General features: G+C 38.5%; 1 protein-coding gene and 1 long non-coding RNA gene across 5 annotated transcripts; one reads left to right on the forward strand and one right to left on the reverse strand.

Annotated features, from left to right (window-relative positions):
• znf532 (zinc finger protein 532) lies at positions 1-27,576 on the reverse strand. Of its 4 annotated transcripts, XM_049466439.1 has the most exons (11): positions 27,352-27,576; positions 26,345-26,503; positions 22,747-22,999; positions 15,080-17,354; positions 13,518-13,699; positions 11,662-11,838; positions 6,945-7,107; positions 5,471-5,782; positions 3,522-3,634; positions 2,280-2,421; positions 1-1,080 (listed from the first exon to the last, which is right to left on the reverse strand). In XM_049466439.1, exons 4-11 carry the CDS (start codon positions 17,327-17,329, stop codon positions 559-561), a joined length of 3,861 nt encoding a protein of 1,286 aa, XP_049322396.1. In that variant the 5' UTR covers positions 17,330-17,354; positions 22,747-22,999; positions 26,345-26,503; positions 27,352-27,576; the 3' UTR covers positions 1-558. The 4 variants fall into 4 exon arrangements, with proteins under 4 accessions (XP_049322396.1, XP_007246090.3, XP_022532264.2 ...); XM_007246028.3 differs by lacking the exon at positions 22,747-22,999; XM_022676543.2 differs by lacking the exons at positions 22,747-22,999; positions 26,345-26,503; positions 27,352-27,576 and adding an exon at positions 24,026-24,117.
• Positions 22,122-27,633, forward strand: LOC103037053 (uncharacterized). Its single transcript, XR_454495.4, has 3 exons — positions 22,122-22,297; positions 24,205-24,342; positions 27,546-27,633. It is a non-coding gene; the product is annotated as an uncharacterized LOC103037053 (long non-coding RNA).
• The last annotated feature ends 314 nt before the right edge of the window (positions 27,634-27,947 follow it).

Below are 27,947 nucleotides of genomic sequence, written 5' to 3' on the forward strand. Positions count from 1 at the left end.
GGGGGGGGGGGGGGGGAATTCTGCAGAATCCAGCAGCAGTTAAGGGACTAGAACTTCGCCAATTACACTGGTCTGTAAATCGAACCCGAAAACAACAATAAGTGTTCAACAATAATGTCCTGCTCGATCGAGAGCACAACAAACGGAGCGTTCTAGAAGAAACTAAAACGAACACAAAATATCCTATAAAAAAGATCTATACAACACCCATACAAACATCTATCATAAAGTGTACAAAATGTGTTCTCATAGATATTTAAATACACATAAATCCACTTTCAATATATTACATATATATTTAAACACACAAGCACGTTTTTGTGTGTATAATATACATTTCTCATATATATGTGTATTTATATATGTATATGTTTGTTTTTATATGTGAGCGTATGTAGACTCATCATTCAGCTGTAGCTTCATCTTTACGACAACCTTATACCATCCTTTTTCTTGGTTTTCACATTTTTTTTTAAAACCACCCTTCCACAAGGGGGCAGTAGTGCTACCATCCCATCACATCCCAGTTTTGTGTTTGTTTGATTGTTTGTTTGTTTTTTACTTCTCAGCCGTGCTCATCCTCTTGGACTTGATGAAGGCCATGCCGTGTGTCCGCATGTGTGTGTTTAAGGCTGCCTCAGTCTCGAAGGTCTTGGCGCACACTTTGCACTGCGTGTCCGGGATGCCGCGCGTGTCCTCGGGGGCCGGCGTGTTCTCCTGCTGGCCGCTGTGGCGCCCGAGTCCCGGCGGCTCCTTCAGCTTGTGCACGATGAAGAGGTGGCGGGCGAGCGAGTGGTGCGAGGTGTAGCAGAGGCCGCACTCGCGGCACTGGAAGGACGAGCCGTCGCTCTTGTGCTGTGGAATGTGCTCGTGGAAGCGCACCAGGTCCTCGGTGGTGAAGCTGCACACGGCGCACTTGTGCGTTTTGAACACGTTCACCTTCAGTTTCTTTAGAGGCTGTGAGGTCGAGTCCCTGCAGCGCTTGCTGGGAAGCCCTGCGCCTCGGTCTTTCTCAGTGCACTCGCCCGCTTCCTCCGTGCCCTCGCCTTCAGAGCTGAGCTTACGCTTTGGACTGCGTACCTATAAAACACACGTAAACATATAACCATCTTAATATAAACAAAGATTAAACCATAAACCAATGCCCATTGTACACTTCTTTAGCTGCATTGAACATACAGAAGTATTGTGTAGTAAAAGAATATAAAAAGCTAAGAGATGAAACTGTTGTAATGTGGATAACAGTCTGTAGATGGCGCTGCGGAGGCGCATCCACTATTATGGACTAACAACTGCTGAAAAAAGTGCCAAACAATGGTTTTCACCCACATAATTGTGATCAATGGTGAGAAAGACCATGCAAAAGATGCACACGTCTTATGCTGAAATATACTTAAATAATATACAATATTAATAAACTAAATGAACTAAATAAACAAATATGGATGTCCCCAATCTGACCAAGTGATCAGAAATCTGGTCCATTTGCATAATTCTCTAAGAATCAGAACCAGGTGGAGAAGATTTATAAATTGATAAAATTTATAAAATGTTTACAGTTGCACTGTTATACCACGAGTTTATTAGCATGTGCGCAGTGAGAACGCTCGCACTGTCGCGTTGATGAACGCTCTGACACACTCTCTCTTTCTCTCACACACACGTCTCCTCTTTCAAAAAAAAATAAAAAATCGAAGAAGAAAAAAAAGAGGCCATATATGCAGCTACACTGTTGTTTATGTCCTCCATTAAAGCTCATGGGAGGTAGCTAACTAAGTTAAGTAAAGCTAAGCTACGTAAACAAAACTGTAATAAAAACAAAGACTTTCTTTTAAAGTCAAACAAGCACTGGATCTTAATCTACACAGATTTCTCTCCTGAAAACTGTTTATTTGGGTGAGTAAAGTGCTTCCGTTTGTTTACAGTAAATTTAGACTCCCAAATTGTTCCAGCACTAAAGCTGGAGCATTAGCATTAGTGCTAGCAAAACTGCTAGCGGAGCTTATTTGTAAAAGATAAACTTTTTAACTTAACAGCATTGTTCATTTATCTTTTTTTTTTTATTTATTTTTCTAAATCAACAATATTCATATTTATATATTATGCTACTGTCTGTGTCTAATATATATTTGGTAATTTCACCTTCAGTTATTCATTGTAAGTTATTTATGTATGCTCTTTGCTGTAGTCCTGTATCTGTTTCTCTGTATATTCCAGCATTTGTTTGAGTGAAAATGTCAGCCAATTAGCTTAAATGTAAATGTAACCCACACATTTACCTGGCCTTTAGCGGTGGATTCCTCCGTGCTCTTGGGCTCCACTGCTGGTTTTCCTTCCTTTTCCTTTATTCGGTGAACCAGCTGAATGTGTTTCTCCAGCATCAGTCTCTTAGTGAAAGAGCGGCTGGAGTCCGGACAGTGTCTGGAAGAGAAGACCACATCAAACACAACTGATTCAATAAGAGAGAGATCTATGGGCTTTGGCTTTGTTTTCCTTTGTGTTTTTGGCTTATATAATGACTATTACATAGTCTTGTGATCTGTGATTTGATCTGATTGCCTGTGGTGTGCGCTAGTCATGCTGAATTCTCATTTTGAAATACCGTCTTTATTTGGAGACAACACTGTATATACAGTATTATCAAAAGGACTGCAACGAATAGTTGACATAATAAGCAATGTCGACTACAAAAAAAAAGTGCTGGGGACATGCAATGCAATGGGAGAGGGGTAATGTTCTCACCTACTCAGTTTAGGTTCAAAAGTGCCCAAACACAACAGATATACATATGTTTTTACATTTTGTCATATATGCCATGTTCTGCATAAAGAAAGCTACAAATAGGAATTTTGTTGACTAATTGATTAATCACCCAACCCAACCCTATCTACATTCTCAAATATAAAGGTGTTGAAAGAGCTTCTTTAAACTCTGGATATTTCTTCATACATAGTAAAGCTGATATCTATAAGTTTAAGGATTTAGGGGAATGGGTAATTGCACCAAGCATGCGGAGGAATCATTTTAAACTGGGCGGGTGTGATGCGGTCTCCTTTCAGAGCGGATGCACCCGATTCCAGTATGTAAAGATGCGTGACGTGGCCAGAAAAACTTCTGCTAGAAGAGACCCGACACCCCAGTTTTTAGAATGAATATATTAGGCTTAGCAGGGATTTAGAAGGGATTTTATCCGTTCTCCACATTTAGAAATGCTTCTGCTTTCAGTTATATCAGTTATGGTAAACTAAATAATATGGACTGCCACTTTAATAATGTGGTTCTTTTATAGCACCACATAACATGACAATAAGTGTGTCCAAACCTTTGACTGGTACTGTACACAGAAATAAATCTGAACTAAAATAAATAATTACACTGGTTAAAATAAAAGGTTATTTATTGTATAACAAACGATGAAAACAATTCTATATTACACCGTGACTTGTTATAATCATTTTTCCATATCAGCTACTCTTACATACACCCTCACCCAAGCAAAAACAGGAGTCCTCAATACTCACGAACAAGAATAGACCTTCCGGACTCCTTTATGCTTGATCCGATTGTGTCTGCACAGACTGTGGGAGGAGCTGAAGGACTTGTCACACTGACGACACGGATGTTTCTTGAGTTGCTGCACAAACAATATTGAAAATTAAGTAAAAATATGTCCTATATCTAAACGGTTACACAGTACAATCTGTGTATTGGATGCATTTAGTCCCATTTAATTTTTTCATGATTTTATATAAGTACAGCAATAATTCCTTCAATGTACACTGTTAGTGTATTCCACTGCACGTTACACTTACACTACCAACTCTACCAGGTTCTAAAAATCGAGTACTTCAATAAGCTCATACATTTTTCTGAAAAAAAAAAAATAATAAATTCTACAAAGGAAGAATAATAAATACATGAGTACTTTCTGTGATGATAAAAAGCTTTCAGTGTCACATTCATCTTCTGGCTGCCCGAGTGACTCAGTGCTGACAGTATAATTGACTTGTTCTGTACTCACTTTCGTCAGTTGGTGTGTCATGGCCGAATTAACCGAAAAGGACAAAAGCAGAGTGCGTATTTTATGTAGAAAGGTTAATGTGAAACCTCAAACAGCGCTGTTGAATAAACTTCAATTAGGAAGTATTATTTCTGAATAAAGACCCTGTGACACACCTGTAATAAAGGAATGTAGCCAATCGTCAGGGTTCAACCCTCTCCACTCATTAGTCTTGATTTCCCAGTGAATGGTGCAATTGAAAGTACTCTATGATTAAGACACACCCTGTGATTATAGTAAACAAACGGCCATTGTGCGGCTCTCTCAACGCTGTCTGAATCCCAGCTCTGAGCAAATTAATCTGGTCACCTGGCTACCACATGTAGGCTTTATGACCGCTGTACGGGTTCGAGCAATGAAGCATGATTGTGAAATTGTTCTCTTAAGATCTCTTAATGATTTCTGTGGGTCTTCCCGCTGTACAAATGGAAATGCCGTGGAAATACCACGAAATGACTGGCAACAACAACAGCTCACCCTGCCAATTTAAATTAACAGAGCAAGGTCAGTGGATGCTGTCGTGCATAGTGAGCAGGGGTCATTAACTTTCTGCAGAGTCAATTACTATAGACCTCCAAACTTCCTGATTTAGCTCAAGAGCTCAAGAGCATTGAGAGCTTCCAAGAATAAGGTTTCCAAGGCAGAGCAGCTTCATCCAAGCCTTACTACATCTACAAAAACAAGGCAGGAGAGCTGAAATGTTTGACAATATACCGTATATTTGGATCAATGTTACTTTTGTCAATGAAAAATAAGGCAAAAGATCTTTGTTGACAACCTATTTTTCATGACGAAAACGAAATAAAAATTAATACATAAAAAAGGAAACCTATGACGAAATTTATTATACTTTGTTAAACAATATAATAATAAAAACTAAACGAAAATGTTAAAGACTGACGAAAAAAACGTCCCTCAAAATATGTTGAATAAAAATTCACATGTCCAAAAAAAATAAAAATAAACAGCAATAATTCAACTGTGCTATAATTACAATACTACACTCAAGGTTCCTGCTATAATGTGTAATATTGGCCTGGGGCCTCGTGCCTACAACCACAGCAAAGCAAACCCAGTATTACATGTTAAAGCACTTCCTCTTGTGTATTATTGCTTAATTAAGTTACTCAAATACACAGTTTATCATAGGTTCCCAAACCTTATGAGCTACAATGTTAGCACTGATGCTAAACTATGTTTAGTGCAAACAAACCAGAAAAGGCAGTAGAGTTAAAAGTTCTGTGTAGGTAACGTATTGACCTACAGTGCAATTTAGCTGTTGCTGCCTACCTCCAACTCTCACTTTAAAATTGACTGATTATACCTCCCACGTCAGTCATTTCCTTGTGTATGTGTATAAATGCCGTCTATCCGCCAAATGTGTGTGCTTTAGGGAGGTTTTAGCCGTACCTTGCCATGCTCTCTCTTCATATGTGCGATGAAAACTTCTCTCTGTGTGAAGAGACGGTCGCATTCCTTGCAGGTCCAGCCAGGGCATGAAGATGACGCAGAAGAGGGTGGGGCTTTTTTGAGGTCAGTGTCATTACTGGTCTTCTTGATGGTGGAGGGGGGCTTCTTGTCACCCTTCTCTAGGCCATTGAGAGCAGCCCCCTCTTTGCTGTTGGGCGTTGGGGTCATAGAGTTAATAGGCTTGCTGCTGAGAGGCAGATTGATACCCAGGTTGGGAGGACCCTCAACGGACTTTAAGGTGCCATGTGTGGACTGGAATAGAAGAAGAAAGATCATTATTTTTAGTTTCATGTTCACATTTTCAATTCCACCTTAAAATAGTGCACCTTACACTGAGACTGTATTAGAATTGAAGTGCTTTATAAGTTATTTTTGATGCATTTCTGCTTATGCAGTTCAGAAATTACAAGCAGTTCACATAAATTACACACAGATTCATATTCGAAGGTTCTATTCCACCTTAAAAGCTGCAGACATTAAGTTCAAAGCCACTAAATAAAATGGATGTTCAGCCTGAAGCCTGTGTGTCGCCATAGCAGTTTTTAAGGTGGAATGGTAAATTCATACAATATAAAATCTTCATATGAGGGATGTACTGGATTTAATCACCATGTTTAAGACAACTAGATAGGAGTTTCTTACACATAGTGCCATGCCTTGTGCAGTTGCTATCTTAATTTAAAAATAAGCCAGGACTTTTCTCTCTTTTGTCTCATTTTGTCTGTGTTTTTGTTACAGTCAGTCTACAGAGTGCAGGGGGGCTGTAGGGGGAGACATTGGTTATGTTCCTAAAATTCTGCCTTTTTAAAAGCCCATGGACCCACCGATCTTGTGTGCATTTAACAGGAATAGATCATATAAGGTTAATATTACCACCAACACTGAACAGCACAGTGGGTGGTAATGATCGTAACTGGTGGCCTCTGGCTGGAACTGTCCATATGACAATTCACTCTGGCACAAATCACATTCATGCTCAAAGCAGGAGACCATGAATGCATATCCAGCAAGTCATGGGATATAATAGTAGTTGGTGTGGTGTAGTGGATAACACTTCTCCCTGCCAGTGAGATACCACATCATGCGAGGGACTGGGGTTCAATTCCTCGTCTGGGCTACTAAATGCTGTGCTACACCTTAACAAGTCATTGGGTAAGGCACCTAACCCTACACTGTTCCACTTATGTAGTAAAAATAACCTTGTAAGTTGCTCTGGATAAAAACATCAGATAAATGCCATTAATATGATTGTATCCCAGTGACCCGTGACTTTTGAAGTGTCAGTATACATACAGGTAAAAAGTCTGAATGAGCTTTATAATTTGGTGAGACAAACGAGATATATATATATATATATATATATATATATAAAATGTTCCATTCCAAACATCATCAATGAAACTCAATCCTGTACCTTAATGTGCTCCAACATGAGCTGCTTTTGGGCGTAGTGCATGGAGCAGTCCGGGCATTTAAAGATAGACACTTTCTGATTGGATATGTGCTGATCAAAGTGGGTGAAGAGCAAAGTTTGCTGGGTGAAGACGGTGTCACACATGGAGCATTTGTAGATCAACCTGCAAAAACATAAAAAGAGCAACATTGATTAGATAACAAGAATGCAATCCATTACATTTAACTAGTAAACATAATTCACATTATTATAATATTCTGTGTTCTACATAGTAAATCATCACTAAAATGAATTCTGAGAAGGCATTTTTGTTACGCTCATCATCTTGGCTAATATAGTTTTAAATGGTCAGCTATTAAACAAAGATAAACCGTTTTACATGTAGATGGGAAAATACCATTTTTTTCTTTTGAAAAACTAATACTTCAAAACTTTAGTATCTGCTTTTTCCAATCAAAGTAATAAACATACTCACTCATACTCCCTAAAATAAAGTGGTTAAAGATTGATCCATCAAGTAAATGTCAGAATTAGGGATGCATCAATTACATGTATCTTGATACATGTATCATACCAATACCTATAAATACACCTATTTAGAATTAAGCAATCCGGAATATTTCGTAATATAGTTGGCGATAGGGGTGAAACGATTACTCGAGTAAATCGAGTAACTCGATTCACAAAATTGATCGATTAATTTTCATTTTCATGAGATTAACATTAATGTGAATTAATAACAAAACGACAGCGCTTTGGAGTGTGAATTAATAGAAGCACTGTCTATAATGTGTGGTTAGTTTATTAGAACAGAGTTCATACAGGCTTTATGTAAACAGTAAACACAGCGCTGTGGAGTTCAGAATATAAACAATAAAAATGTTAAAAGTTAGCTAAACTGAAGTTACTTTGGCTGGAAACTAAATGCTTGATTTCTTCATCTAAGAGTACATTTGGCCAGTGAGACAAAAAAGTATGAACACTGTTGTTCATATAAGGAAGTGTGCCTCTTATTTATTGGGTAAAATATTGATTACCACTAGTGTCTAATGTGCCCCAATGCGATAGGTGTCAATCTTAATAAATGCACGGCCATGAACTTATTATTAGAGTTATTAGTCTTAGTGATGTAATTAGACCCAAATAGTCCAACATATAAATAAAGAAAAAAGCAACATTTGTAATACTTGTGTGTCACAATTATTGCACAGGTCCTGATATATTTTGGAGAAGCGGCTTGGTGGTAAAAGAATGCAGCACACTGATCCAACACTGGCAGAACTGACAACGTCTCAGAAGCTAAGATGCACAACACAAAGACGATGTTTATGCCTTTTTTATTGATTTATACCCTATATTTGTTATTTACAAGAAATCCAAATGTGAAAGTAATGTAATTAAATTTATTTTTTTTATTGTGGTATTTATTTATTTATTGTGTTTTATTTATTTGTATTTGCAATTTGGAAATGTTGTGAATTTAAAAATATAACTTATCTAAAAAAGGAAACCAATTGGTCATTCATTATTGAGTAAAATTCCTTTTTAATTGCTCTTTAACAAAAAAAATTTTTATCCGATTACTCGATTAATCGAATCGATTTTTCAGTAGAGTACCCGATTACAAAAAGAATCGATAGCTGCAGCCCTAGTTGGCGAGTACGAGTACATAAGCATGGTTTTGGGTCTATTTTAATAGTTTAGTAGTTTTCTGGTGTTTATGTTTTAATTTAACTTAACTTAATATCATTAAATATGGTCATTATCACCATTTCTGTTGAAACTATGCTGTAATATGCTGTTTCTATGGCTATGCACAGACCAAATCAGAGTTTTGGTACATTTAGATTGCATTCAGATAATTTAATCTGGGCAAAGGAAAAGTACATTTGGAGAGGATCTAAAATGCATAACTAATTTGATTTTTACAGATGTGTTTATGACTGGACATTTAGGCTACTGAATTCGGATTTCAAACTGTCTCTTGCACCACTTGCAATGTGACAAAGAATGACATTTATTTGCAGAAAATGAGAAATGGCTGAAATAACAAAAAAGATGCAGAGCTTTCAGACCTCAAATAATGCAAAGATAAAAAAAGTTCATAATCATAAAGTTTAAAGAGTTTAGAAATATTATAATATTTGGAATAACCCTGGTGGTTTTTAATCACAGTTTTCATGCATCTTGGCATCATGTTCTCCTCCACCAGTCTTACACACTGCTTTTGGATAACTTTATGCTGCTTTACTCCTGGTGCAAAAATTCAAGCAGTTCAGTTTGGTGGTTTGATGGCTTATGATCATCCATCTTCCTCTTGATTATATTCCAGAGGTTTTCAATTTGGTAAAAATAAAAAAACTAACGCACATGCAAGGTGGTTTATGTATATAACTACCCACAGTAAGGCGACTGACGCCGCTAATGATAATACAGTTATTATTAAGTTGGTTTAACCTCTTTCAATATCAATGCACTCTTCATTATTCTGTGGGCACATGATGTATAGTACAAAGAAGACAATCTATTAAGCAAATAAAGCTGAACTAAATTTGGCTCTGTGTCGTCATCCAATAGAAATCAGAGCAGTCTATCATACGGAGGGATATTCCCTCACTTCAAGCTGATTCAAACACACAGACACACTTCCTCATACGGCTTTAACATGGCTCACATTGTTGGTTCTAATTACTTTTTAAGTCATGCTAACAGGTATGACCGAAAGCACAATGGAGCCACCTGTTCTTTTCATTAGTAAGTGCTGATGAATACGGCGAGGCTCAGAGGGGCAAGGTGGGGAAATAACACCCAAAGCCAGGCTGATAAAGCCACTGTGGATAATGCCTTTCTACACCTTCACTGTTTGGGAAAATGTCAGAGCGGAACTGGCTGTAAAGGAAACGATTTGATTCACTTACCATCTATAAACGGTTTATGCGCTCGCCTTCAGTGGAAAATAAACCACTACAACAGTTTATACTCAACATTAATCAGAGGCATTCAAATGTGCAGTTATATACAGAGTGTAGGGCCCTATGAATTTAACAATGTGGAAAAAACATGGACAGAATCACGGAAATGAGAAACAAAAGCAGAATTCAGAAATAAACAGAAATACGCACAGAAAATATGCACAGAATTAGAAATTCTAAAAAAAAAAAGCATTGACCGGCACTCTATCCTGGTGCTGGTGCTCTAACCTTTATAACTAAAAAACAAAATAATGTACAGACATCATACACAAATCATATCAGCATATCAACAGTGAAATCTTACCATATCTAACCAGGACAGAAACATCATTCTGATATAAAAAAAATCAGCGAATAATTCATCTTGGAAAACATTTAGCTTTTATTCCTTAAAGTTCAGCTGTTAGCTGATAGGCTAATTTGCCATTTTTTGGCTTCATAATAAGAGCTTTTTAGTAACGTCAAAAACGTTAACCAATGTTACATGTTACCGTAACCATTTGAATAAAATATGGTCAGATATCTAAATTCTGTTAATATTTCCAATTAATTTTATTCTATTATTAAAGAGCAAAATATTTAGCTATTAATGTAAAAATGTCTTAGAGTGTAGTTAATCTGTAATACATATTTAAGTTGCCTAAATTGATCATTTATATTATTTATTCTCGCTATTAAAAACCCAAAAATATGAAATGTGACGAATAAAATAATAAAACCCAAAACAGAAAAAATGAAACAGAATTTGACAAAAAATAAAATGGATTTCATAGAGCCCAAAGGTGGGTAAAAAGCACCTCCACCCAACACTTCCACCTTAAAAGTCCACCTTAAATGTACCAGCAAAACCAGTAGTTCCAAATCAAGCTGTGGTTTAAGTCAAACTTACAATAGCAAAATGTTATTTTTTTCTCTCTCTGAGTGTTACTAGAGCCTGCTAGAGTAGTTAAACAAGTATCATTCATGTGTCATTTTAAGTAAATTCATGTTTACTAAAAAAAAATATTTTACATTTAGGAGGTTTTAAGGTTCCACCTTAAATGCAACAGCAATTACATTCAGAGTAAACAATAATCAACCCAAATATTTATTTATTATAAATTTACTGCCTTATATATCTGTGGAAATTTTTCAAAATCTCAACCTGTGTAAAGATGTATCTTTACTTTAAATACACTGTTGCAGATAGTGATCATAATAAATGTAATGTAACTTTAAGGTCAATTCTTCATGTAAAGATTAATATAATTAATAATAGTAGGTTCTGTGATCTTTATAGAACTACAACATTCATTCTCAAAATTCTAAAATCTTTTATATCTGAACATTATCTGGTCAAATAGATATTAATTGCATTTCCCTTTTATTTTTCAGCACATGGCATCACAATAACTTTTGTACAAAGACAGTTTATTTATTTTTTTTAAATCTTTGAACTTTTTTTATCCAGTTTGATACAGGTTGCACAGTTAAAATACACACTTTGACAAAAGTGAACCATTCTCAGCAGTTTATCGGTGACTAGTCCAGGTTTGGACAGAATCAGCCTATTAGTGACCTCTGTTCAACAGTCTCTGTAGGTGTAACTTACACTTGCTGACTGTAGGTGGAGCCCAGGAGCAATAAATACTAATATTTTATTGAGTACTTCAAAGTAATAAAAATAACAACACTTTATTACTTTTTTTTTTTACTACAATAAAAATAAATCATTAAAATAAATGTGTGAGTAAGAGGAGACTTACTTGGGTTCTCCAATCTTCACCCCTGGGTGCTGAGTGTATGCATGGGAATGAGTGCCTGGAGCAGATTTGAAGGCCATGGGACAGATGGGGCATTTGTAGAAGATCTCACAGTGGGCACTCTGGATGTGGGACTTGAGGGCAGCGACATCAGCAAAGATGACACTACAGTGGATACATCTGAGAACAGACAGACAAGAGATAATGTTTGACCATCATTAGAAAAAGCAAGTATAGAGATTAGCACTGCTGGATTAACAAGGGTGTAATAATGAATAAAATGCACATTTTTTAAAGGTTTCTTTTATAAGGACAAAGATTTACATGTACTTTTATATTAATAAGATAATATCATTGACTTCTAATATGTACAACATAAGAATTGCATTTTATATTATACTGTTCCCCTATGTTGTGTGATTTAATACATTTCATATTTAATTAATTGCTGGGTTTCTGTATAATGCGTGAATGTGATGATAAATGGACCAATAGAAATACTAGAAAATCATAAAATCTTGGAATACAACATATACATTTTTTTCCTTTCTAAGTTAAGAAGGTTTTTCCTTTTCATGCACTTTTTTTTATTTGGAGATAGTTCTGATTGGTGGACTAGTCTGAATTAATTTAAGAGTCAATAACTATTTTAATCTGGAATTTGGACATCATCCCACTATTTTAGAATTTCTCTAAGATAATGGGATGCTCTAAGAACTATAAAATAATAATAATAAAAACAGAACATTTTCATACATTTTATGACTACTCTGATTTACTCAACCAGGTGTTCAGGTGTTGATATGATGAGAACATATAATGAGAACTATAAGTAATACTAGACTAGTACCAGTCAAAAGTTTGGACACACCTCTTCTCATTCAATAAATGTTTTCTTTCTTTTAATGTTTTTTTTACATTGTAAATTTAATATTGAACAGGAACATACAGGAACATATGCACATATGACTTATTTTATAAACAAAAAGTGTTAAACCAGAATAGGTTTTATACTAGATTTTTCTAAGTAGCCACTTTTATCTTTGGTATTTTAATCTGAGTGTCTTCATGAAGTAGAGTCACCTGGAATAGATTTCTTGGTGTCTTGAAGGAAGGAGTTCATGGAGGTGCTCTAGCTCATCACAAATCCCCCATCTCAGTTGGGTTTATTACTATGTATTAAATAAATTAAATAAAGTACAAAAAAAACACTGGATGGAACTTTTGACTGGTTCTGTATCTCTTTTTTTTCATGTATGAATGCTATTTTTATTCATTCTAAATTAGTGTTCAATTGGTGCTCGTTTACACAGAACTGTTTATGTCCGCTGTTATTTTAGTTCTCTGTCATTATGGAAGCCAAAGCAAACTAATGATAGCATCAATTCTGTCAAAGTCCCTTAAAAATGGCAAAAAACCCTCAAACACTTCAACAATGGGAATTCCTTCAGTCAGTCATGGACCATAACTATCCTTAGCTGACCTAATGAACCATCTGACAAAAATACCCAGTGTCCTCGTTGCTTTGTTTCTTTAACAGACGTTTGTCAACCGGAACGATGATATCATCCTAAGTAAATGACATGGTAATAACTGTGATTACTTTAGTAAATGGAATCCTGAGAGCCTGTCAGTGAGTAGCCATTATATAGCTGCTGCACTCATAACCAATTAAACAGTCACGCTGCGCATTTACGCATTTATTATTTTCTTTTTTAACTCAAAAAAATATGAACCTGTTGAGCAAACAGTTTGACGCGCATCAGGCAGTATTCCATCACCAGACACTAACAGGAAATGATGCGGTGAGGACAACACACAGTGACGCAGAGGAAAGAAGGACTGACTGACTGACTGACCGGTAGCCCACGCGCCGCGTGTAGTGTAGGCAGTTTTTAGTGACGTGGGACTGAAAGTGGACGGATCGACAGATGGCGCCGCACTCAGGGCAGATGTACGGAGACTTGTGCTGATGGATTCGCTGGTGGGAGGCAAAGCTGCACTGGTTTGGAAGCAGCATTTGGCAGATGGTGCAGGTTTTCTGTGAAGAAAGACAGAAAAGTTTGCTTATTAGAAATAGGGCTGCAACTAATGATTATTTTGTTAGTCGACTTATCTAAAAAATCATTTGTCCACCATCTCTAAAAACAACCAAAAAAAAAAGAGTTAAACATGAGATTTAAAAGGCGTTTGAATGTCCAAATGTTTAAATACGGAGAGTACTGATATTTAGTGAGTAAATATGTAATCTGTTGTGTTTGGACACTTTTGGAGACACAGAATAATTTAAGTGTAACCTGTGTGAGTGAGCCATTCACCCTTTATCTCCCATTGCACTTCTGTCCCCATCACTTTGTGTAATGCGGTACTGTTACAAATGAACAATTAGTCAACAATGAAATTTGTAGTGTAAAAATTTAAATATTCGACATTCTCAATTATATCGACTAATCGTTGCAGCACTAATTAGAAAACACATATGAGCTAAACAGTCTATTGTCACCGTCCAATAAAACAAGTATCTCCAAAATAGCAACTTTACAAGAGAGAGAAAAAAAAACTTTAAAACTTTCAATGGAAGTTAACATAAAAATATATTTTTTAGGTCATTTTAAAGTATTTCTATTGGTCCATCATTAAGAACTGGGTCAGAACAGGACATGCAATGTTTGGCCACATGATTTTTGAAACACAAAGTACAAAGACTAAGAATCACGAAATAGAAGCTTTAAAAAATTAGACAGACAGACATCTGGAATGCATTTTGGGAAATAATACAATTGATTTCATAGAGCCCTGGCATTTTCCAGACAGGGATTAGGCCTTGTTTTGGTACCCAGCCACACTTCTGAATATTGATACCACATAAAAATGAAATCAGATCAAATTCAATAAGCAGCTCATTCAAGTTTTTTACGTACTTTAGGCACATGACTGTAAATATTTAAATATTTTTAATATTTAGAAATTAATTCAGAACGAATTATTTGGAATGTAAACCTTTAATTGAAGTATTTGAATAGTTAAATAGTTGGAACAGAGCAGTAGAAGCTAAAATCCTGATTTAAAAGTGCTAGTTTTGTCCCCAGAACTAACCCAGCACTCCTACATTATGTTAAGTTGAGAATGAACACACATTTATAAACTGTCCTGTGGACATAAATATTAAACTATATTTTTCTTTCAATGGAAAATCTTCATTCAAAATTCTGTGTAGTCCAAGACTAGGCATAATCACTGACTGGGGAACAATCCCATAATGCAACAACCCCCCAAAAAATATCACTGTTTTCATGCCATTCATTCATTTCTACCAAAGGCAGACTTCATTTGGTAACTCCGCACTCTGTAATACACAGCATAGTGCTTTACAGAAAACAAGTAGTCAATTTTTTTAACAAATAAAAAGTAAGCAAAATACCTGTCCATTCAACTCAGTAGCCTGTTGATAGTGCATGGCTAGAGAAGACTCCTCCTGAAACACTTCATTACACTCCAAGCATTTAAGATTTGACCGACACACTCTGGAGGCATCTTCGTCCAGAGGCATGGCGGCGACTGCTGGAGCTGTAGTGGGTGCAGAAATGACAGTCGTTGTGTCGCTCTTTCCCTGACTTCCGCCAGATAAAGAACCATGGCTTGATGTGGAAATGGGGGCACTGGAGGTAACTGATGGGGCTAATATCATCTGGTCGGCAGGGATGGGCTTCAGAATGAGATGAGAACACTGCATTACAACCCCTTTGTCCTTGTGGCTTCTGGCATGTGAGAGGAGGCTGCACTTATTGTAGAAGACCAAGTTCTTGGCGCAGTGGTTGCACGTAACTTCAATACGGACACTTCTTCGGTCGTAATGCTGAGTTAGGCTTTTCTCTAGTGCGAAGGAGTCGCCACATTCTAGACATTTGTAGCCACGGGATGGCAGAGAGATACAAGCTGAGGAAGGAGGACTAAGGTTGGGCACGTACACTGGCACAGGATTGATGCTGCTCAGGACCTTGTTGAAAGCTTCAACGACTGAACTCTGGGAGCTGGCCAAGACCTGCACCCGGGACACTTTCTTAGAAGTCTGGCCGGCCATCATGGCTTGCTTAATGGGTTGCTGGGATTTGGACAGGACCTGATGGAGCTCAGAAGCTGATGCAGTCTGGGGAAGAAGGTTCAGGTTGGTGAGATGGACAGTCTTTGGCACAAGTTTAGTGTTGGTTAGGCTAGAAGCAGGCACCATGACAGTTTGTTGCTGGATAGCATTGGCAGCTTTGAGGATGGCACTGCTGGCGCTCTGAACTGATGCGGCAGGAATTACTGTAGCTTTTACTGTTGTGTTGTTGGCCAGTTTCAAGTTGATTACCTGAGAACCGGCTGTTTTGACCGCAGAGACGGGTAAGAAGGCAGTAGCGACAGGTTTAATGGTCATTTGCTTTGTAACTTCAATTGCAGAGCCTGCAGAAGTTGCTACAACTGTGGTGGGTAGTGTCCGACCAGAAGACGAGAAAACGGAGGATGAAGTTGGGGAGGACAGGAGGGAAGACACTACAATAGATCCTGTGTCGATACCCTTCTTCAGACCTTCAGGGTCAAACTCAGGCAGTACTCTAGTGACAGTCCTTTTGATCTGACCAGAAGACGTTTTAATGGTTTTAATGCGGACTTTAGGAATGACAGGGGTGGATCCTGCAGGGGACGAGGGAGACCCCTTACTGCTGTTCTCGCTGGTAACGCTGCAAGGGCTCTCGGGTTGTTTTGAGACCATTTTCTTGGCAAGCTCCAGGGCTGATTCTTGCTCTGGAGGCCTTTCTGTCATCTTTGGGCTCTCCTTGGCCTCCCTGGGAGAGTCTTGTTTACTGGCTAAAGGCTCAGGGGCTGTTGAGTCTGTGCCAGCCTTCTTTGCACTAAGAGCAGCAATCGCAGCAATGCACGACGAGAGCTTGGCCGAGGACTTGGCCTTGGCTTGAGAGATATTTGTCATGCTCAACGCAACAACAGGTTCCCTTGTTTCTTTTCCATCTTGGGCCTTGAGTACCTCCTTGGGCTGCTCCTCTGTTCTTTTTGACTTTGAAGCATCGGTCGAGTTTCCCAGTGTACTGTTGGTCTTTTCAGTTTTTGAATGGTTGCAGTTGCCATTAGTTCCTGGCTTGGAAGAGCCATCACCTGAAACAGCTTTAGAAGACTGTGAGGAGGAAAGTCCTGTAAGAGGATTTGGTCTGAAAGAAGGTACATTGTTTTGCCTGTCTACAGGGTCATCCACTTCAATCTTGTCATCCTCATCATACTCATCAGCACTGGAAATGGGACTAAACTGGTTTGCTGTGGAGCCAGTCACTTCTGTTCCATGATTTCCACTTTTCTGAAGCTTGCTATTCCCTTTGCTGGACCTGTTTTTGTTGGGTAACGTTGCCATGAACCCATTGTGCACCCCATTTCCAACCGAGGGATGGATCTCCTTGTCAGAAAGTGGGTGGTCGTTAGAGTTACGGACATTCTTGACAATGACACTAACTCCAACATCTGGGGCCGAGGGGACATGGGAGTCATCGTCATGGTGGACGTTATGTTTTAGCTGCCCATGGTCTTCATGGCCAGATTCAATGGCAGCCTTGGGATCGACCATGTCAGGAATGTCAAAGGCCGCAAGCAGATCATCAAAGTCCGGGGTTTTCATGTCGCCCATGGTCTTACAGAACAGATCTAAAACCCTTTGGAAAAAAACAAAAAGCAAGTGAAATTCAATGTTAACATTTAACCATTTGTATTTTATTCAGGGTAACATTTCAGTTTTGTAACAGTTTCAGTAGTTTTGTAACATTAGAATGAACTAAATACTTTTCCTAAAGGTTCAACCAGGGAAATATTTTGCTATAATTTGCAATATGAGGTCTAGAATCCATGGAATCACATGGTATCTTATGATATGATATCACAATACATTCGTCACAATAACGATGAAATCACAATACTTTGATTCTGTGATACTCTATATATCGAAAGACAATTCTCTATGATACTAAAAGCCATCTGTGTTACTGAAGAAGATAATACACTTTAAATTTAAGTAAACACCAGAAATTATGGATTTATTGGTGTCAGATTCACAGAATTTAAAAACCAGTATTCTTCACCGCAGTTTATTTATTTGATTCGTGCTGCCATGTGGAGTAATAAAGCCACATATTAATAATGTATTACAAACAAAAACGATACACCACAATTACAATATTTTGTCTTATGAGCAAAGAGCAAAACCTAAGTACTTCAGAATTACATTGTACAAAGATAATTGCATGCATTTAAACCATAAACTGAGGCAGCTCAAAGCAAATACTACATTTTATATAGATTTATATAGATTTAAGTGATTATCGTTTTAAAACCTTTTTAGTGTATCACACAATTATGAACAAAAAAATTGCATATCTTCACTAAGAGTTTATTCCAGTGCAAATATTTTATTGTGTTCACTGTAAAAGGGTGAAATATATTTGTACTGTTGCTTAGTGTATTTTTGGAATGTATCTTGTGTAACCTCAAGCACTCTCAGCTGACCCAAACCTCATAGAATTGCAAGAGAGGACTCTTAAAATGCCTAAACTTTCTTTAATCACGTTTTAATTATACTGTATTAAATATGATGGTAGTAATAGCTGTCATTTTTTTCTCATGATATTACACAATTAGAATTAAATTATATGAATGGAGGTCTCTGACTGCACAGTACCATTTTTGGTAATACAACTCACATTTACATGTGTATAAAATCACTATACTGACAAACCCTGAGAACATATGAGTCAGAACACATAACCATAAAATAATCTCTGTTTGAATCGTAAGAAAATATCAGTATATCAAAGTATTACAACACTGTATTACAACACTAAAGATTGGTGTCAGACAGTGGTTCATTTTGCGTTGTGTTTAAACTCCACCCATTAGATAGCAGTGTTGTACTTTGTATTCAAATCCCACTGTTCTGACTGGATAAAAACAAACTATAATTTTAGTCACAAAATGGTGTTTTTAATATTATGACAATTTTTCTAATATTACAGCATCACCAAACACTGACATACCAAGTCATGAAACAGCAAGATGTATAATTATTATGAAGTGCTACCTTAGAGGACAGTTATGAAATGCCCACACCTTTTAAGTTGTTAGGTGATATCTTATAAGTAGCACAGGACAATATGGCCAGAGTTTATATCACAATATATTTCTTAATTGTGGTCAATATGATATAATTTTGATATCAATATGAAGAGTATAAATGCCACCGCCTGTGGTGCACATCACACACTGACACTGTCAGGCTTTGGAAACCTGCACCACACTAACTACTCTAGTATTATATAATATTATTATATATTTGACAAAAGTTTGACTTAGTATTTAGTAAAGTGCAAATATAATGAAATTGTCCATTCTTCCAGGTATAAAAGTATACAAGTTGGCCTGAGGACTCAAATTCTAAAACCCACAATGGCAGATTAGCCATAATGGCTAACGGCTAGCTGGTGATGCAAACTGTATTTTAGCGCTTAGTTAATCACAGCTTTTTAATAACAGATGGATGTCTTTGTGCTGTTTAGATTAGTAGGTTCTGTGGTTTGATATAATATGTGGAGTATGGCTATAGTTCATCCCTGTTTATAGTTATTAACCCACAACACCGGAATGTAACTGTTGGTACAATGCTAGCTAGGCTAACAAACTAGTTAGACTGCTGGTGTCAAATGAGATGGCTAATGGCTAACATAGTGCTGCTAACTGTCTTCCATGTAATATAAATTGTTGTTTTTAGTAACAGATGGATGTATTTGTGATGGTTAGATACCTGAATACAGGAGTTTTATATAATATGTGGATTATGAGTAGAGTTCATCCCAGTCTTTAGTTATTAACATCACAACACTGCAATGCAGCTATTGGTACAATGCTAGCCAGGCTAACAGACTGCTGGTGTCAACTGAGATGGCTAACGGCTAACATGGCAATGCTAACTGTCTTCCATGTAATATAAATCATTGTTTTTAGTAACAGATGGATGTATTTGTGATGGTTAGATACGTGAATACTGGGGTTTTATATAATATATGGATTATGGGTAGAGTTCACACCAAGTATTTAATTATTAACCTCAAAATATCGATACGCAGCTGTCAGTGCAATGCTAGGTAGGCTAACAGACTGCTGGTGTCAACTGTGATGGCTAACGGCTAACATGGCAATGCTAACTGTCTTCCCGTGTAATATAAATAATTGTTTTAAATAACAGATGGATTTGTTTGTGATGGTTAGATATGTGAATATAGAAAAAATACAGAAAACAATGTTATCACCATTGGTAAAATATTTTCTATTGCAATAAATATCGATAATGAATTATTATCCAGTTTTAGGTTAAACATTGGTTATGGATTTGGAGTGAGGCCTGATAATGGGTGCCAGACAGATGAGACAATCCAGTTCTAAAGTTCTAAAGTGCACACATTTACTATTCCTGTGTTAAGTGTTAATTAATATGAAAAACAGGGGTGTAAGAAAATATTGATACATTGAAGTAAGAATTATATTATATAATTGTATTATTACTTTACATATAAAGATTGGTGTCAGAAAGTGGTTCATTATGTTGTAATGTGACTTTTGATCCTACTGTTCTCACTAGATAGAAGCTAAACTTGTCTTTTACTCAGATTTTATAAATATAAAAGTGTTTTTTATCCCCTAGCAGTTTCCTTAAATTGGAAATTCGCAATATATCACAAGTTATCATGTATTGTGATGCATATAGGTTGAAAAAAAACCCAGCCTTTACCCCCGCCATTGGCTAAGTAGCCTTACGACACTACACAAGACCAAAACTCTGGTAAAGTGACAACCATATTTAGAATAAACATTAGATTAATCAGGTTTACATGTAGAACAACATTATCTTTCCTTATCTATTCTGTTCTAACAATGTATTCAGCCACAGAAGCAGAGTAGGCCCAAATGCCCTTCAAATGCTCACAAGTCACGACAGGTCTGAATAGAATGAGGTGTGGAGGTGGAGGATGTTTAATGTGTTTCTCATTGCAGGTCAGAGTGCTGTGGATTGAAATGTGTTTTTACATGAGTGAAAAACATGGGGCAGAAAAATACCACAGGTTACACACACACAGAAAAACACAGAGACAAATGGAAAAAGGCTGAGGGGCAGCTAGGTCAGGCTAAGCTATTCGGGTTAGCCACCTAGCGCTAGTCCTGTCGCTGCTGCCTTTATTGTGAGTGCGCTCGGTGCTGCAGCCCTTCCTCCATTACTGTTATTAACATCTGCACGCTCTGCCCAGGCTGGGCCAAAATGGCCTTCTTCTCCTTCTCCCCTCCTCCACACACACAGACACAGACACAGACACGACACACACACATAGACGAGAGAGAGAGACACACACACTCTTAGACTCTCATACGACACAAACAATAAAGCCAATGTGGATAGCCGAAGGAGGAAAAACAAGGATGAAATGAGGCCTAGAAAAACGATGCCAATCTTAAGAGTGGGTTTAAGCCTAAGTGTTACAATGGAGAAACATCAGAGGCCTTCAGATCAAGCCAGCAGCGAGCTGTTCCACTAGCAGACAATGAGTAATGGCACAGGCACTCTGTGTGTGGAGCCTCGAGTCATTAAAGCCAACAGAACCAGTAGGATTACTCCAGGGAGAAGAACAAATGACATACATGCTAAACACACACACACACACACACACACACTCACAAACACACACTTACACATACATATATACAGCAGAGGAAACATGCAAATCATGGCACGCCTCACCCTCATTTCCGACCATTTTTACAGCAAAAACAACCTTCTTCCTTCCTCCTTCTCTTTCCTTCCTTCCCCTGTCTCTCTCTCCCTCCTTATGCCACTTCCACAGCCTCAACCAAACACCACCACCACCTCCTCCTCCCTCCTTGTGCTCTCTCTCTCGCTTCCTTTCCCTCTCTTCTTGTCATTCTCCTCTTGTGGAGAACAAGAAGAAGAAAAAGACGTCACTTCCAGCAGGCAGGGCCTGCCATCAGTGAAATAACGGGGGTCACCTTACGTCCGCAACAAAAAGAACCAGAAGCTTCCCCGAGCCAACCAAGCTAAGACACAGCTATGCTTAGTTGTGTATGGCGGCCCACAGACAGACAAGCTGTGTACTGACTGTAAGCTGTGGATCATATCATGGCTGCCTGTTTATTCCATGGCCTTGCCACACAAAGACACACAGTCACTGAGCTAAGACCAGGTCCAGGTCTAAACCCTGTCTTAAACCCTTCCACAGCCATGTTCAGTCAAGCCTGGGTCTCTTCCAAAGGCTCCTTTGGCCATGGAGCAGCCAGCTATCTGCCCACAGCACAGTAACTGCATTGTTCCTGAGTCCCCTCGTCTGCCTCAAACCGGTTTCAACCGGTTCCGGTCACCCCACTTAATGTCTGTGCTGCAGTGCAGCCTCGCAGGAGAGGGAAGAAGAGGAAGGAGCAGGAGAAGGAGAAGAAGAAGGTGCTGTCTGTCCATTTTTCCCGTCTCCTGAAAGATTTCTGTTACAACACATCCGAGGACTGCTCCTAATGTCATCCTCAGCCTGCTGGACCACGTTGGAAAGAGGTCAGTGGTAAAAATGGCTCGGAAATCCACAGCGTTCCCTGAAGGACATGCTAGGCCTGAAAAACAGACACAAACCCACCATGGAGGAAATGCACAACAGTCATGCTATGCTTCACGCAGGAGGCTGGAAAGCTGCTTTATATGGATGAATGGATTTATATATATATACATATATATGGAGACTGGATGGAAAAAGGCTGAACAAATAAAATATAAACGTGAATAAATGTGTCTTCCCTCCGGGGTGGAAAGCCAAAAAAAAGAAGCCCACAGCAAAAGCAAAAGCACAACTGCCTGCCTGCCTTCCTGCTTGCTCACTAACTCGCTCCTCGCTCGCCCACCTCTCTCTCTCTCTCTCTCTCCTTCGCCCTCTCTCGTTTTATAACTGAGGTAAAAGAAAACATCCATATGTAGAGACATGAAGTAGGATTAGTAAACAGGCTCGGTACCTGGCCTCTTTCTGATTCTGCCTCTCCGTTCTACCCCATTCTGCAGCACTGCTCTGCTCTTTCCTTTCCCGCTCTACCTCCCCCTCTCCTCCTCTCCCGCTTTCTCTCTCTGCCTTCTCACACACACTCTCTCTCTCTCATGCGCGCTCGCTTGCTTGCTTTCTCTCTCCTTGTCTCATCTGCTTTCTCTCTGCCTGGGTCCCTGCTCCTCTCCTCGATCCAGTGTCCCTGCTTCTGCCTCCTCTCATCTTCTCTTCTCCCAGAAAAAAAAACAACAAAAGAGAGAGAGAAACAAAGAAAGAGACGGTTCTTCGTCAATTAAAATCAGATGCATGTCTCTAATCCTTTAGCAATGGGCAGCAGTAGCAGAAACGAGCATGCACCAAGTCTGGGCTAAATGAGAGAGAGAACAAAAGGCCGTAATGCACAACATACCAAATGCATGGGTTCAGAATCTTTATTAATGCTACGTATGCGTTATTACAGATAAAAGCTAAAATGCATGTGCATGCATGGCAGTAAACACAGATAATATATCAATATTTGCCAAGTATTCCAACAATTTTGCACTATTTATATGATATTTACCATCAACACATGCTCAGAATCCATGTATACTGTATTAATTGTCCTACGAACCAACAAACTCGGCTAATGAATATATATTCAGCTGCTTTGAGTTACAGAACAGGACTCTCTGGAACAGATAAACATGAGCCTAGTACCGCCATCAGGCCAAATGCCATGCAAGGCATGAGCTAGAAGGGTATAAAGCCCCCTAGTATTGAGCTGTTGAGAGGTGGAACTCTGATGGTGCCCCATTTATTACTTTTGGGATTGTGAGATAGGGCCTCACAGCTGAGCTCCAAAGTCTAATAAGGAAGGCCTTTCTTGGACAGTAGAGACGGTAACACCAACAAAAGCAGGATAAACTCTTGATAGCCTTGATTTCAGAAAGAACAATCATTGAGCAGATATCTCAGTACTTTTGTCCATATAGCATATCTACATACTATTACTGACATGTAACCGAATCGGCAATCGTTATTTACACTGTGTCAAAATTCCATGATAAATTGAGCAACATGAATGTTCCAAAAGATCTTGAACCTAAATCCTTTTTACACTGACTTCCATTAGATTTTGCATGACATCGATATAATGTAAACATGCATGTATTAAATTATAGAAGATGTCATTTATATCTAATATTATAGCATCTAACAATGTTATACAACGGAATATAAAATAATATTACAGGGAAAAGGCTGGTGCCTACCCTGGATCTCTGAGCTCTGTCTACTATCTGGAATGTTCCATGAGCAGGTCCATGCAAAGAGGCAGGGCAGCCAGGCCTCACGCTGCAGTTTTTCTTTTTTTAAATCTTTTCTTGCTCTCTCTTTCTCTCTCTCTCTCTCTCTCTCTCTCTCTCTCTCTCTTCTCTCTATCCCTCTGCAGACGCAAGGCATCTCACGGGAAATGGAAAAGGGGGGCAGTATTTCGACAGGCAGCTACGGCCTTTTGTCTACGCAGTGTGTGTGTGTGCGTGTCTGAGGGGACAGCACTGGCTCAGAACGGCAACCAGCAGCAAGAGAGGTGAGAGAGGAATAGCAGAGAAAAGAGAGAGAGTGAGAGAGGGAAAGAGAGAAAGGGAGAGAATGTATTTGAGAGAGGTGGAAAAGAGGAATGAATTGATGAACAGCATGAGAGAATCACTGTGTGTGTGCGCAAGAGGGAGAGTGTGTGTTAGAAAGAGAGATAGAAATAGAGTGAGAGAGAAAGCAGCTCCTTCTGCAGTCGTTATGTCTGCCATCGGATGAACAGGAAGAACAAAGGCCTATCATGGCGCCCGGGACGCAGAGGGTGGAGTGTGTGTGAGTGTGTGTTAGAGCTGCATGACGCATGACAGAGGAACAAAATACTAGCATATATACATATATCAAAGAATAACTAATATGATAAAGACTGACCTGAATTATTTTAAACATAATCATTTAATTTAGTTTTATTTTATAAATAACTTTAGAAGTTAGATGTTCTCTTTAATTATTTCTAAGACGAATACGGTCAAAATAGTAATTTTTTGTTATTTTTTATATTCCATATTTTCACTATACACAAGATTTCATGCAAAACTTTGACATGCCAAACATGCACGAATAGCATCAGATTTTTAGCAATCATAAAATACAATATGAAATATGCTTAAAATATGCTCAAATACGTGTTAATGAAGGTATTAAATAGCCTGTAACACCCTATAAGACTGTGCCTCTCTACTCTCTACTTCTCTTGATTTAAAATGGGCAGTGATTATTATTCTAAATCTGCTGCTGCTGCATTCCATCCAAATGAACAGAACAAATTGCAGCCTCTCTATTGCAATGTGCATTTAGTCAGTATAGTTTAAGCCCTGACAATCTCCACAGTATGGTTAACCAAGTATGTGTGCTATAAGTGTATCATTATAACAAAATTATACATAATATGATAAAAATACTGTAATCTCTGCCAGCCTTACCTTTAAAGTACCTTCATTTTTAATTAAGGCTCACAATTGTCATACCAGTCTAACATCACAATAGTACATCAATATACAATTAATGTCCTTGGGCTTGAAAAAGCTCCTAACTACTACGTCTACACTCTTATCACTCATTCATCAGCCACTTTGGATGAGAAAGACAGGAGACAGGCATACAATGTGTGTAAATTTAAATATACCAGTCCTCACATATGATGATACATTTGCTATATGAGGGTTCTAACCATATCATTCAGCCCTAGCTTACAAAACCAGTGTCAGCTGACTTAGGCCTATTGGCTCTGAACCAATAAAACATCATCAAGAGCCTTTTCAAGCATCAAAATGACCACATTGACTAGCTTCTATTTCACACCACACAGCCTACAACCCTTGGTGTCACCTGAATGAAGCGTGAAAAAGAAGCCCCTTACTTTTTTCTTTTTCTGTTTCTACCACAAAACACAAAACACCTATGACAAGAATGAAAACTGTGACGTGTCCATCAAATCCGCAGGAGATGCCCTTACACCCAGTCACCTATACCTTTCAATGTTGAATATTGAATCAATACACTCACTCACACACACACACACATTCGTTCAGTCAATCAATCTTTCACAATGGAAATCCTATTCAAAATCAGAAACGTATGATGACACAGGTGACAGCAATTAGATCCACACTAGGCCGGTCCCGATAATTGCATTACCAACTTATCATACAATAAATGGACATGACCTCAACCATTTTTGATCATCGTAATGTGGTCTATTGTGTTTCTTTTATGTTTGATCACACACACACACACACATATATATATATATATATATATATATATATATATTTATTTATTTATTTATAACAGTGAACAGTAAAGGACAATATATCCTTTAACCAAAAATTGACACCATGATAGGCCTAATCCACACACACACACACACACACACACACACACACACTGTGTGTTTGTGGGTTTTTTTCTAATATAACTCCCAGGCCTTGTGCAACACTATGTCACAATGTCCCATATGAGAAACATGAAGACAGAAACAAAAACAGACATTGACCTACCTGAGTGCTGCTGTGTCTCTCTCAGTGAAAGGCCGAGGAGACCCGAGGAGGCTTTTCCATGGCAGGGAAGCAGATGTGGTCAAAGCCTGTGGCAAAAAGGCCGGCCATAATGGTGGCTACTGCTGCAGCACCAGGCTCAGGCATCAGAACAGCAAAGACCTGCAGCAGATAGGGATGCACATCACATCAGTTTTGTACCATTCTGTAAAAAAAATTGTTTCTATTCTTTTACATCTGTGCATGTTGTATCTGCAGGGGGGCTTTTGCATATGCATATGTGCTTAGACCCCCCCATGCTTGTATATTATTTGCTCCTAGAGAGATAGAAGGGGCGAGAGACACAGAGAAACAGTGATAGTGATGAAGAGAGAGAGGGGGAGAGATACAGGGAGACAAGGCTAGCTAGGTTACCCACCCCAACATGGTCCAGCGATCACGTGACCGCAAGTCTCCCCTTTTTCTGCCTCATAATGTCCTTTAAACGTATTGTCACAGAACCACACACTTACACACCACTTCATCGTAGCTCCCCGATGTTTATACGGTGTTTTTACGATTTTTAGCGACGTGACGTAAAAGATTTCGTCCGTTTTCATCTTTGTTCTAATTTATGCTTCCCATGATGCACTTCGCTCCGCATTTCTACCTCGAAAAACGTAAATAACTCGACTTTAAACGCATATTTTGCGTGTTTCATTGGTTTTGGTGTGTATATAGAGCTTGTGGATGTAAACAGAATTTAAAAAATCCATAAAAAAAACTATCCGTCTCGTCAATCCCATGAGCCACTGCGAGACGACAGCTCGGTGCATCATCACACTGAAATTACGCTATTTTAGAAATAAAGGGCTCTTTAGTCTCTTTTTATTCACGAATATAATTCAGAAACACCCAACTAACCCCCAAAACGCCACTTAAATAACCCAAAACAAGCACGAAGCTTAAAAGTTGAATAAAACAGCTAAAAGCGCAGCTAGTTAACGATCAGCCTCCAGCCACACACTTACCCATGAATCCCCGCGGTGACCAAAAACACCAGCCAACACACCCAGCCCTCAAGAAGAACCGTCTTTAACAGCGAAATAAATCCCCTTTAATCGCTTGGTTTCACCACAAAAGCCACACTAGCACGCAGGGAAACGTCTTATATCAGTGTTCAGTGGTTTTTGCATCGACGTCTCCCCCTTTTTTCTCTCCTCAGTGCCTTCACATCTTGCCTGCTCTCTTCCCCACTGACTGCTGTGGACCAACCTGCCTCCCACAAGCCTTTGCTGCACACTGCCCTGCCTGAATAACACATACAGGGCCCTCAGGAATAAGACAGGCTGCCCCTAAACCTACACAGGGGGGTTAACTGTTTGTTTCTGTGCCATAGCAATCCCTACTTGACTGCAGTTAAGCACTGAAATGTATTCTGTTGTAGGTGGTTTATGATTCTATTTAGTTAACTTATTTTTCATGGTCATATACAAGTTCTTGCAATAGTCAAAACACATCTAGTAGGCCTTCGGACCTTTTTTTTCTGACAGATTTAAACATGTAATAAACATATAGTAAGCTTATTATAAAGCTTTTTAATGTTCCTGCATAAACAACATGTTAA

Source organism: Astyanax mexicanus, chromosome 17 (genome assembly GCF_023375975.1).
Source record: "Astyanax mexicanus isolate ESR-SI-001 chromosome 17, AstMex3_surface, whole genome shotgun sequence".
In the NCBI taxonomy this organism is placed as follows: domain Eukaryota; kingdom Metazoa; phylum Chordata; class Actinopteri; order Characiformes; family Acestrorhamphidae; genus Astyanax; species Astyanax mexicanus.

Excerpts from the sequence above, each read along its gene's own strand:
- znf532 (XM_007246028.3), bottom strand. The coding sequence starts at position 17,329 with ATGGGCGACATGAAAACCCCGGACTTTGATGATCTGCTTGCGGCCTTT. Across the intron at positions 2,422-3,521 it reads CGGAAGGTCTATTCTTGTTC|ACACTGTCCGGACTCCAGCC; the intron begins GTGAGTATTGAG and ends CTTCTCTTCCAG. Across the intron at positions 1,081-2,279 it reads AATCCACCGCTAAAGGCCAG|GTACGCAGTCCAAAGCGTAA; the intron begins GTAAATGTGTGG and ends TGTGTTTTATAG.